This window comes from Marmota marmota, unplaced genomic scaffold (genome assembly GCF_001458135.2).
Source record: "Marmota marmota marmota unplaced genomic scaffold, marMar, whole genome shotgun sequence".
Taxonomy (NCBI): Eukaryota; Metazoa; Chordata; class Mammalia; order Rodentia; family Sciuridae; genus Marmota; species Marmota marmota.
The window spans coordinates 3,311,145-3,323,029 of record NW_026000224.1 but is presented as its reverse complement, the minus strand read 5'-3'; the positions used below and the strand labels follow the sequence as shown (position 1 = coordinate 3,323,029).

General features: G+C 48.5%; 1 protein-coding gene across 2 annotated transcripts in view; it reads right to left on the bottom strand.

Moving 5' to 3' along the window:
* The window catches only part of Csmd1 (CUB and Sushi multiple domains 1), a 1,636,907-nt gene that overhangs the window by 114,344 nt on the left and 1,510,678 nt on the right, over positions 1–11,885 (bottom strand). For both annotated transcript variants that reach the window (XM_048792812.1, XM_048792813.1), the window contains exons 43-46: positions 9,820–9,997; positions 7,916–8,061; positions 7,296–7,376; positions 6,156–6,269 (exon numbers count right to left, since the gene is read on the bottom strand). In XM_048792812.1, coding sequence (XP_048648769.1) covers positions 6,156–6,269; positions 7,296–7,376; positions 7,916–8,061; positions 9,820–9,997 — 519 coding nt within the window. The remainder of the gene's footprint in view (positions 1–6,155; positions 6,270–7,295; positions 7,377–7,915; positions 8,062–9,819; positions 9,998–11,885) is intronic.

The window sequence follows — 11,885 nt, the reverse complement described above, 5'->3', positions numbered from 1 at the left end:
GATGGGGTAGAGAGAGAAGATGGGAGGGGGGGAGGGGGGGAGGGTAGAGGATAGGAAAGGTAGCAGAATACAACAGTTACTAATAGGGCATTATGTAAAAATGTGGATGTGTAACCGATGTGATTCTGCAATCTGTATTTGGGGTAAAATTGGGAGTTCATAACCCACTTGAATCTAATGTATGAAATATGATATGTCAAGAGCTTTATAATGTTTTCAACAACCAATAAAAAAAATTAAAAAAAAATAAAATAAAATAAAATATAAACAACGTGTACAGGTGCGAACTATGAATGTGCACAAGAAAATCAGCAGGTTCCCTCAGTTACTCTCTCCTCTCGTTGCTTAATTGCATTATGTTCCTAAAGTCGTGTGCTTACAGAATAATAAGGGGAAATAATTTCTATTATTAATAATGGCTGGCTGCCCCAGAACCATTCTCAGAATATTTGAGAAGTTTAATATCAATTTTCCTCAAGAAAATGCGCTTTTGCTTCAGAAGAAATATAACTTATTTATTGAGTTATTCCCTTTTAATTAGCTACATATGTATTATTTATATATTCATTTCGCAATAAGACCCTTAAACAGACGAGCAGAGTTTATGAAATATGTCTTGTTCAGGCAACTCTGTGAAGAGGCACACTTCCCTATGTTCCTCCGTCTACCTGGGTGTTCTAATTGAAACTACCTCCAAATTTAGAAGATGTTGAGGGACAAAACCACCAATGATGAAGCTTTTGTAGAAGTAAGTGTTATAGGTAGGATTTTTTAAATGTTCACAAAGATGAATCAAAGGTAACAATATAATCAAAAATAATCCTGACTATCAGTCACAAACCCAAACAATGCACTTACAAATTCTATTTTCTTATAGAAAAAGCCGTCATGAAATTCATTTGGAAAAATAAGAGACTCAGAATAGCTAAAGCAATCCTTAGCAGGAAGAGTGAAGCAGGAGGCATTGCTATACCAGACTTTAAGCTATACTTCAAAGCTATAGCAACAAAAGCAGCATGGTATTGGCACCAAAATAGACATACAGACCAATGGTTGGTAGAGAATAGAAGACACAGAGAAAAACCCACATAAATACGGTTAGCTCATACTAGACAAAGGCAGTAAAAACATATAGGGGAGAAAAGATAGCCTCTTTAACAAAAGGTACTGGGAGAACTAGAAATCCACATGCAGCCAAATGAAACTAAACCCCTATCTCTCACCATGCACAAAACTCAACTCAAAGTGGATCAAGGACCTAGGATTTAGTCCAGAGACCTGCACCTAATATAGGAAAAAGTAGGCCCAAATCTTCGTCATGTTGGATTAGGCCCTGATTTCCCTAATAAGACTCCTAAAGTGCAAGAAGCAAAATTAAGAATTAATAAATGGAATGAACTCAAACTGAAAAGCTTCTTGTCAGCAAAAGAAACAATCAATGAGATGAATAGAGAGCTTACATTTTGGGAGCAAATTTTTGCCACACACACATGTCACATAGAGCCCTAATCTCCAGGATATATAAAGAACTCAAAAACTTTAACACCAAAAAACAAAACAAAACAACAAAAAAAAAAACACCACCACCACCAACAACAACAAAAAACCCAATCAATAAATGAGCTAAGGAGCTGAACAGACACTTCTCAGAAGATTCACATTTGGTCAACAAATATATGAAAAAGTGTTCAACATCTCTTGTAATTAGAGAAATGCAAATCAAAACTACTCTAAGATACCATCTCACTCCAGTCAGGATGGTAGCTATTAAGAATACAAACAAAAAAAAAAGTGTTGGTGAGGATGTGGGGAAAAATACACTGCTGGTGGGACTGCAAACTGGTGCAGCCAATATGGAAAGCAGTATGGAGTTTCTTTGGAAAATTGGGAAAGGAACCACCATTTGACCCAGCTGTCCCTCTCCTCAGTCTATACCCAAAGGACTTAAAAACAGTATACTATAGTGATGCAGCTATATCAATGTTTATAGCAGCACAATTCACAATAGCTTAACAGTGGAAGCAATTTAGATGCCCTTCAATAGATGAGTGGATAAAGAAACTGTGGTATATATACACAATGAAATATTACTCAGCATTAAAAGAGAATAAAATTATGGCATTTGCAGGTAAATGGATGGACTTGGAGAATATCAAGCTAAGAGAAGTAAGCCAATCCCAAAAAACTAAAGGCCAAATGTTCTCTCTGATGCTGATCCATGGGGGCAGGCGGGAATGGGGAGAGTGGAGGAACTTTGGGCAAAGGGGAGGGAAGGGCAAGGAGGGGGCATGGGGGCAGGAAAGATGGTGGAATGAGATGGACATCGTTACCCTAGGTACCTCTATGACTGCTACATCATGTACAATCAGAGAAAGGAAAAGTGGTGCTGCAATTGTGTACAAGGAATCAAAATGCATGCTGCTGTCATATATACCTAATAAATGCATTTTAAAATTTAAAAAAAGTTGAAATTCGACTTCCTCCTACAACAGTGGTAAAGGTGCATCTGTGAACACATGGTGTCTGCCCCACCCAGGTGCTGCTTCTCTAGGAGAGGCCCAGGGAGTCGGGGCTGTGTCTGAGAACCCGCGCAGGCCAACCTGGGTCTGGAGGCGCACAGCCTTCCTGGAGTCTGCAGCCGGAGCCAGAGCTTCCCTGGCAGAGTGGACAGAACGTCATAGGGACAGGAGGTGGGTCCACTGCACGCCTGCCGGCCTCCTCCCAGGTGAAGGTGCTGGGGGCCGTTGCATCCTGGTGTTGCCCTGGCACCCTGTGTGTCTCCTCACGGCAGCTACAGTTACTAGGGGCCCTGGCCTCCAGACCCTCGGGACCCAGGAAACTCTCCAGGGAGTTGCCCAAATCCCCCACGGGAGGGGATTAGGACTAGTGATTCCGGATTAGGAGCGCACATCAGGATTTCTAGTAATTAAGATTTCTTTTTTCTTTTTTATACTAGGGATGGTGCCCAGTGTCTCATGCATGCTAGGAAAACCCTGCGCCTACAAGCTATATCCCCTCCCCCACTTCTTCTAAAAAAAAAAAAATTTCCAGACTGGCCTCAAACTTGCAGTCGTCCTGCCTCTGCCTCTGCCTCTGCAGTAGCTGGGATTGCGGACGGGCCGCCCCTGCCCAGCAAGACTGAGGCTTAACAGCACCCACAGGCACGAGGGATGGTGGAGCTGAAACGACTCCTCGGTAGGTGGGAAGAGCTGCTGCCCGGGACCTTGAGGAGCAGGCGGGGGCCACCCACAGCCAGGACACAACACTGGCCAGCTCTTATGTGGCCTCCCTCAGTGCTCTCCAGAAGAGTGGGCATTACCAGGTGGCCACTGCTTCTCTCCAGTGTTCATTGAATATGCAAGTTTCTGATTTTCTTTAAATGCCTGTTTGGAATCTCTGTAGATGCCCAGGGTGACATGGATGAAGCTGCACAATATATATCCTCCATCTCGGAAAGAAAACTCAAAGGCAGATCATTGTTGCCTTGATGATGTGAACACTCATCTTTTCCAAGAAAATGGCTCTGGTGTGCTTCACCAGTGTGACCCCTGACTCCTGGATAGGGGACAGGAGGCCCAGTTTCAGCGACTTCTCAAAGGAAGCTGCTCTTATGGTGTGGCATTCCTGAACCTGCTGGCTCCATGCAGATGCAACCAGGACCTTTTCAACTAGGGCCCTGGTCAGGTTTCACCCTAAGAGCAAACTGCAAGGATCCAGGCCCACCTTCCCGGAGGCCAGCTGCCCTAGTCTGCCAGCCTTTCTGATTCTCTTCCCTTCTGGCATACTTCTCCTCATTGTTTAGAGTAGGTATCTAACATGGTCCTATTTATCTGCCTGTGATATTATCTTCCAAAGAACACACTACAGTCTTCCCCATGTCTCCCCCAAATTGTTCATGGCTTTCAAAGCTCAACTTCTAAAACTGAGTCCGGACATAGAGGAAGTGGGATTAAGAGTGAATACATTGTCTCCCTGAGAATTTACCTTGGGATTGACCTCACTTGAGCTCAATCAAGTCAGTCAAATAATAGGAAGTACTTAAAGAAAAAGTGTAATTAGGTGCTTAAGAGATTAAGGATTGGGTGAAAGACATCTGAGCTCCTATTTCCTGTTTCTAGATAATGAGGGGTTGAATGAAGAACAACTAAGATGCTTTCAGTTCCATTAAAGAGTTTGCTCCTGAGTTCCAAGAGCAGAGTCCTGGGCTGTCCTGAGCCTGTGCTGCTACTTGGGCAGAGCGTGGGGTGTGCAGCCTGCACAGGGTGAGTCTGCAGCCCGTGGAACACAGGGGAGCCCTGTCACGTGGAGAGCCATCTGGGTTGCCTTGGTCTGCTCCACTGAGCACAAACTAGGTTACTCTGCACGTGCAGTAAAGGTAGTAGGTACCTTGTTTGGGGATGGGCATGTTAGTATGCGAATTTGCCTTTCTTCAAATGTCCACTGGGAGCTCCTTGCTTGAAGGCGTCCCTTTTGAGAAACTTGAGCCTACATTTGGCGGGGTGAAAATGTACCTTAAAAATGTAAAGACTTGCCTCTGTTAATTTTATAAAAAATGACCAAGGAATGACATTGGCCAAACCATATAGTCATATTGTACACAAGCACAAAGTGCAGCAACAAAACCCACCATTGTGTACAACTGTAAAAATATGGAAAAAGACAAATAAATAAATAAAAGAATATGCCCTTGTGATTATTTTTCTGTTAAAAAATTCTGTGAAATGGCAAAAGCTGCACAATATGTATCCTCCGTTTTGGAAAGAAAATTCAAAAGCAGATCATTGTTGCCTTGGTGAAGTGAACACTGATCTTTTCCGAGAAAGTGGCTCTGGTGTGCTTCACCAGTGTGACCCCTGACTCCTGGATAGGGGACAGGAGGCCCAGTTTCAGCGACTTCTCAAAGGAAGCTGCTCTTATGGTGTGGCATTCCTGCAGATGCGACCTCAAAGCTGCTTTCTACATAACATAGGCATCGTGCATGCGCAGCAGTGCTTGAGTCCAATCAGAATGCCGCTGTTTCAGATGTTGGGAATTCTCCCTTCTCAAGGTGACTGGGATGCCGCCATCTGATGTAGTGAGGATGCACAGTCATCAGATGTCAGAGGGGACCTGCTCCAGCTGTGAGTGCTCACAAAGTCACCTCAAAACCCACACTTGACCCTGCAGAACCACCTGCCTCATGCCGGGTCGCAGTCACAGCACACAGCACTCACAGCGACACTCCATTTCTCCTTCCTTTCCTAAGTAAGGCGATGAACCATCTTCCCTCTTCATGATGGATGGGGACTAGTGACTTGCCCCAGTCACTGGACCTGGACTGGGGTCTTCTCTTTCCAAATTTAAAGTCCATTCAGCGGCTGCACCCTCCCCTGGGACTAGCATATTCCAAGTCTTGGAGAGGGGGAGTCTGCTGTTCAGTGGCCCAGTATTTGCATTGGGGCATCTTTTAAAATTTAAATTGGCAGCTTTTGAAGGTGAACTGGTGGCACTGCTGATTTTATTTGGGCCACTGAAGATTATTTGTAGTTGTCAAGCCTTTTCTTCCAAAGGAATTTGAAAGTGGTGCCCTTCGAAGCTGTTTTAAATTGATCTAATGCTATTCTAGTCAATGGATCTGTGGATGCAAGTCTCAAATCTTCTTCTGTTATTATGGATTATCTAAGTTCTTGCATGTGTTCTATTAAAGGGAATGTGTAAAACATGAAATGTCTACTTTTCATTTATTTATACACTTTATACCCCAAATATTAAATACCAGCTAATCATATTCATGCTGACGTGTTGACAGGGAATTTCCATGATACACAAATTCTGCCTTGAAATGCACAAAAAGATAGAGGTAGATTAGCAGATGGAAAGGAAGCATAGAAAGCTGTGATACAGGAAATGCTGCAAACGTCCGCAGGGCCTCCAAAGGGTTCAGGTGTTTGTTTTAAAACCATTTCAAGGTTTCCCTGGGTTTGAGCGTTTTCATGAACTGTGGGGAGACACAAGGCTTCTCTGTGGGGCGCAGATTGTTTTCCAGGGCCAGCTAAAGGAGAAAGGGCTCTGATGTTCCCATTGGAGCTGTTTCCCACGGTGGGCTCACAGCACAGGGACCACGCCCACCCAGGCAGGGGGAGACCAGCGCTCTGCACCGGGCGGCTCGGGCTTACCTTCACAGGTTGGGAGGGAGCCTTCGAACTGCAGCTGGGAGCCAAGCTTGCAGGTCAGCGTGTCACTGCCCGACAAGGTGTAGCCAGGGTGGCACTGGTACCGCACGAAACCTCCTGAAAGAGTCGAGACAACACGACAGAACTGTGCTTCCAGGGTACTCAGAGAGGGTGCAGCAACATGCACAGCAGCCCACTGAGCTGCCCAGCCACGGAGGAGCCACCCTAGAGCAGGGTCTGCTTCCCGTCTATCCAGAAGGTCCCGTTCTTGGCTCTTGGTTCATAAAATGCCACCCTAAACTCAGCCTGTGCTGCCCCAGAAATGATGTGGGTGTCTTCTTCCTTCATGGACACGTCTGTTTGTTCCCTTCCCCAACCTCTATCCAAATAGTGTGAGGGTGCCTAGGTTGGGGCAGGGCAGCAGGCAGGGGTGATGGGGGCTCTGCACCCCAACAGGGCTGCTCTGTGACCTTGGCCTCAGGAGCCAAGGTTCCCACCAACCGAGCTGTGAAGGGTGAAGTAGAGCTGCTAGTCACACAGCGTGGCCAGGCCTGCGACGTGGCATGCAGATGGGTTGAGACGCTTCTAATTGGGACTAAAAAACCCTGGGTCACATGACTACATGGCAAACATGTGCTGTGGCTTCTTCCTTCACATGACCACATGACCACTGCATGAAGGAGACCGCTGATGGAAGTGACAAAGCCAGACTCAGAATGTCACCATCAACATGCCCTGGCAGTCACACCCCGGCCTGAGGAAAGGGCGACCTTGCAGTCACCATTCTTTAAGCCACAAATGATCAGGTCCACTTTCCTGAAGGGTGTGGGCATCTCCCTCATGAGACACCGAGACCTGCCCAAGTCTGTCTCTGAACGTTGTGAGAAGCAAACCAAGTGGTAAATGCCTTAGGTGAGGAAAGGCTCCAGATGACAAGAGTGAAAGTCAAATGGCAGAGGGAGTGACGATTTTGGTATTGGAGAAAGGCAGCATTTTGTCTTGATCTCTGAACAGGCCCCAGCATGTGGATAAATAAAGAGGATACCTTTATTCCTAACCAGTTGGCCCATCTGCACAGGGACTGCAGGCAGAGGCAGGGGTGAAAGGCCAGGTGTCTGGGTGCTATGATGAAGGACATGTTACCTATTTCAAAGTCCTCGTCCTCAGTGAGCATGTCTGCCTGCGGGACTGCCGGTGGGGGTGGGCACTTCTTCAGCTGAAACGCTGAGGGTCCAAGAAAACAGAATAACAAAGACAGCTGCATTTACTGAATAAGCAAAAATATTACAAAACTCTTCCTCCCAAAAGCTACCACGCGCACACTGCAGCACCACAGGTACACATCGCCGCCTACTAATTCCCATCCCCCAGGGGCGTGTGATCCCTGCACCCCAAGTGACAGATGAGGTCCAGGGACACCAAGGTTACCGCCAGCAGGACCACAGGGTGACTGCTTCCCTGCACCTCCTTGCGTTCCGCACAGAGCGGCGGCTTCTTCATTTTGGAATGAGTCCAAGCCTGCTGTGACACAGCACAGCACCACATGAAGGAGTGACCGCCATAACGTGGCAACAGGAGAAGCCATCACAAAGACGTCCCCAAACCATGAAGGGCCCCAGGAAACTCCGGCCCCAACGCAGGGCCATACCACAGAGTGTCAATGGCAGCCCTGAGGCGCTGGAGCTGGCGCAGAGTGGGGTCAGTCCCAGGGGAGACAGCTCCCGAACTCTCTGTCCTCCTCAGAGGGAGGGAAGGGAACTGACCGTGGAAATTGAGGACAAAGAAGCCTCCGTTTGAAAAGTCGCTGTGGAACTTGAGCAGGACTTGGCTGGTGGAGCTGTGAGCAGTTTCCAGGGCTGTGTTCCCGCTGAAGACGCCCAGCTGCGGTGCATTCTGGTCAGGACCGTCCCTAGGAACACAGACAGAGCCTTTGGAACAAGGGCGCCCTCGGCTGAAGAGCACGCTGTCCTGGCCCCAGAGCTCCCGCCTGCAGGAGCAGACAGTGCCCCTCCTCTGTGGGCTGGCACCTCAGTGCCTGCAAGGCCACTCTCCAGCTTCCTATCCAAGTCCCTCGCCCAGAGTCTAAATGCACTGGAGTCTCTAATCAGGAGGGAGATCCATGGAGACTTTTACAACAGAATTGAAGCATTTTGTAAAACAATAAAACATAACCATCCTCTGGACTGGGTTTAGTGTCTGATATCCACAGTCGACTCTGCAGTCCTTCTCGAGGTGATGTCAGCCCAGGCGTGGGCACTGGACATCCTCAGTGTCCAGATCTTTCTGCCTTCCGATAGCATCCTCTATGTGGAGCTGCACTGTGACATCTCCGTGTTCGCCCCAGGATCTGCTCCTCGTTCTCAGGGCCATGGGGTCCCCCTTCTCACCCCCTCAGGACTGACCACATAGCCATCCTATCTCTCCCCGCCCTCTGCATCTATGCATGCCCAAATAAGACCAGATATTTGCAACGAAAACCCAGCTTCCAATCCCTCCTGCTTGGGCACCCCGAGGCCATCTTAGTGCCCCTAGAATAAAGCCTACATCTGCATCATGAGTCAGCCAGGCCCTGGCACCTGCCCTGCTGTAGCCACCTCCTGCCCTCCCTGTGGGCTCTAAGGAGAGGTCAGCCACGTTGCACGCAGAGGTTGGCCCCGTTGCACACGCGCACACACAAATGCACACACAGACACACACACGCACACACACTACTGCAGTTCCTTTAGTCTCCATGCAGTTCATTCCAGCCACACAACCCTCCCCCTGGAGGGCCTCTCCCTCCCACCGTGGTATCGCAGGGCCACAGTCGACCCCAGTCCCTTCTGCACTCTCACCTCAGAACTCCAGGGTCGGGGAGCCCTTCCCCAGGCCTCAGTCCTGCACAGACAGAGCCAGCCTCACCCCACCCGCTCAGGGTCACCGCACAGCCCCAGGAAAGCCAGCTCCACAGCAGTATCAGGGCTGGTTGGGCCAAGTAGCAACTGGTCCCTGAGTAACCGTGTCCTCAATATTTCTAGAAACATCCAACAACAGCAAAGGATCCCACACCTTTTCTTTTAGGAAAAAAAAATAACATTTAAAAATGTAAAACAGAAGCCAGGTGTGGTGGCGCACTCCTGTAATCCCAGCGGCTCCAGAGGCTGAGGGAGGAGGATCGTGAGTTCAAAGCCAGCTTGAACAACTTCGTGAGGCGCTAAGCAACTCATGAGAGTGTCTCTAAATAAAATACAAGAAAGGGCTGAGGAAGTGGCTCAGAGCTAAGTGCCCTGTGTTCAATCCCCATACCAAAAGAAAGAACAAACAAAAAACTTAAAATAGAATAATTTTACTGGGAATGAAAGTGACCAAATTTTCTGTGTACATGTATGAATATGTAACAGTGAATCCCACTAATAAGAACAATTTTAATGCACCAATAAAAATATTTTTAAAAAAATGTTTCAAATATTCTCATATATTGAAAATAATCCTGGACATCTCCACCATGTAGCCAGACGTAAAGGTCCACCTTGAAATCCACCCTCTCCACCTCTGGACTTTGCTGGTGAGCCTCTTTTCTACACCTATCTACCCGCTCACTGGGAACTGTAGTCTGCTCCACAGGAGGCGTGAAGGTGGGGTGGACAGGTCCTGGGTGGCCACAGGCTTTGCCGGGCTGTGCACCTACCAGACAGCGATGTAGTCGTTCACAGCTTCCGTCTGCAGCAGGGTGAAGTTGATGTACACGCCGTGCCCCGGAGGGACCGCGATCAGCCAGACGCAGTCCTTCAGAATCGGGTACTCGTCTGGAAAGCCAGGGGAGTAGATGGTGCCGTTCTCGGACGTCACGTTATACCCGCAAGGAGCTGAAGGAAGAGATCCACAGTGAGCCTGGTGCCAGAGGGTGCAGGGGGCAGAGCTCTCAGCCAAAGCGCCCCGGTGAGAGGTGACTGAGGTGCTTCTCAGGGTTGCCAAAGCGGTTCCCCCAAACCGGGAACCTGCGGAAGAGTCACACTTCTAACCCGAGTTCTCTCAGCCTCATTAGATACAGTCTCCAGATCTTCCAATTGCCTTCTGGACGGTCACTCCCACATGAGGACGCATGCCCATCACCTGGGACTGAGCTGATAACCCCTGTGGTCCAATGTCAAGGGCCATGTGGAAATGACACAGGAACACATATCTGGTGTTTCTGGGTTAAGTCATGGCCCTAAAGCCGATGTAAGCTGTCCACAGGGGGCATCTGAGCCCACTGCCTTGGAGCAAAGATGCTACCAATTCTCTGCAGAGACATACCTCAAGAAGCAAGGCAAAATTATGTCAGTGGTTCTTTCCTGAAGTAGTTCCATGTCTACTAATGTCAAGTTATGTGAAGAATCCCCGTGCACAGTCTATTTTTATTTTACTGAATAAATTGACATTTATTGTTGCCATGGCAATTATTTCACATACAGAAAAGTGATATGGCCAGGTATTACGAGAACAATTTGAAATGTAGTCGTTAATTCAAATGGAGGATTGCACATCAAAGTCGTGGACAAGTAGACTTTAAAATAAAACCAAAAGCAGCCACCACGGACTGAGGGCCCACTATAGGATCTTCCAGGACCATCAAAGACTGGCCAGGAGAGACATTCACTAGATGCAGCCAAGAGGCCAGAGCCCACAAGCAGACAGACAAGAAGAAAAGTGTAGTAACGGCTCAAAGTAAGGACTGAGGAGGCAGCACAGGCCACGCATGACCACACAGATCAACACCCAGGGGCATCAGTGAGGGCGTGCACCCATGTCAAACGGACCACAGCTGGCCAAGGCTCCCGCCAAGTCATGGGGAAGGGCTGGGGAGAGCATTTGAGAAGCCTGAGACCTAAGTAGGGTTTGGATTCAGACACCCCAATTTATAACCTAGCAAAGCAGAGAACACTCAGAGCCCCGTTTCTGCACCTTTGGTGAGACCAGGGCACGGTGAGCTCTTGTTTACAAGTTGACTCTGGTAATGACAGGACCACCTGCACAGAGATCACCCTTCCCACGGGGAAAAGCAAATCGAGCACCACAGTCTCCACTCTAAGGCCAGAGAGCTGACGTGAGTGTCCTGGCAGATGACCCTTGACCTCTAGCATGTTGTCACTCAAAAGCTCTTCCTCAGCGACCAAGGCCCCTACCTTTGTTCTGCTTCATACATGAAACCCAGATAACAAATCCTCCCTTTCACTCAGGCAAGAGCACTAATTGAGAGTCTATTGTGTCCCAAGAAGCTTTGGGGCTAGGACACAGCAGTGAGCAAGGGAGCCTGGTTCCTGCCGTGGTGGACCCTCTGGGATGGTGACAGAGGCCATCAAACATGCTCTGAAGAGTATGGAACTAAGCTGGTACAGTGCCCTCAGGGAGGATCAGATACTCCTGTCCTGAGAGTGACGTTCCTGTCAGTGCAGGTGAAACTTTCTCAGGGCAAAATCATGTCCCCTTCCTGTGTGCAGAGGAGGACTGTAAAACACCGTGTAAGTCCCTCCCCATGCCACCTGGTTCCCAGAAGTCAGTGCCCTCCTGAGTGGCAGCAGGGGCACCTGTGGGTTCCTCCGGTGACCTCCCACTGGACTGCACAGAAGTGGGTGTGGGAAGGGCATCCCCTGCCTTCCCCCACACATGGGCTCAGGTGCAGAGGGCAGTGGGAGCTGGGAGGTGCTCAGTGGGGCACCTGTGCCTTCTCTCCTTAAACATTAGCAGTGCTATTCCAACAAGAATCAAAACAAT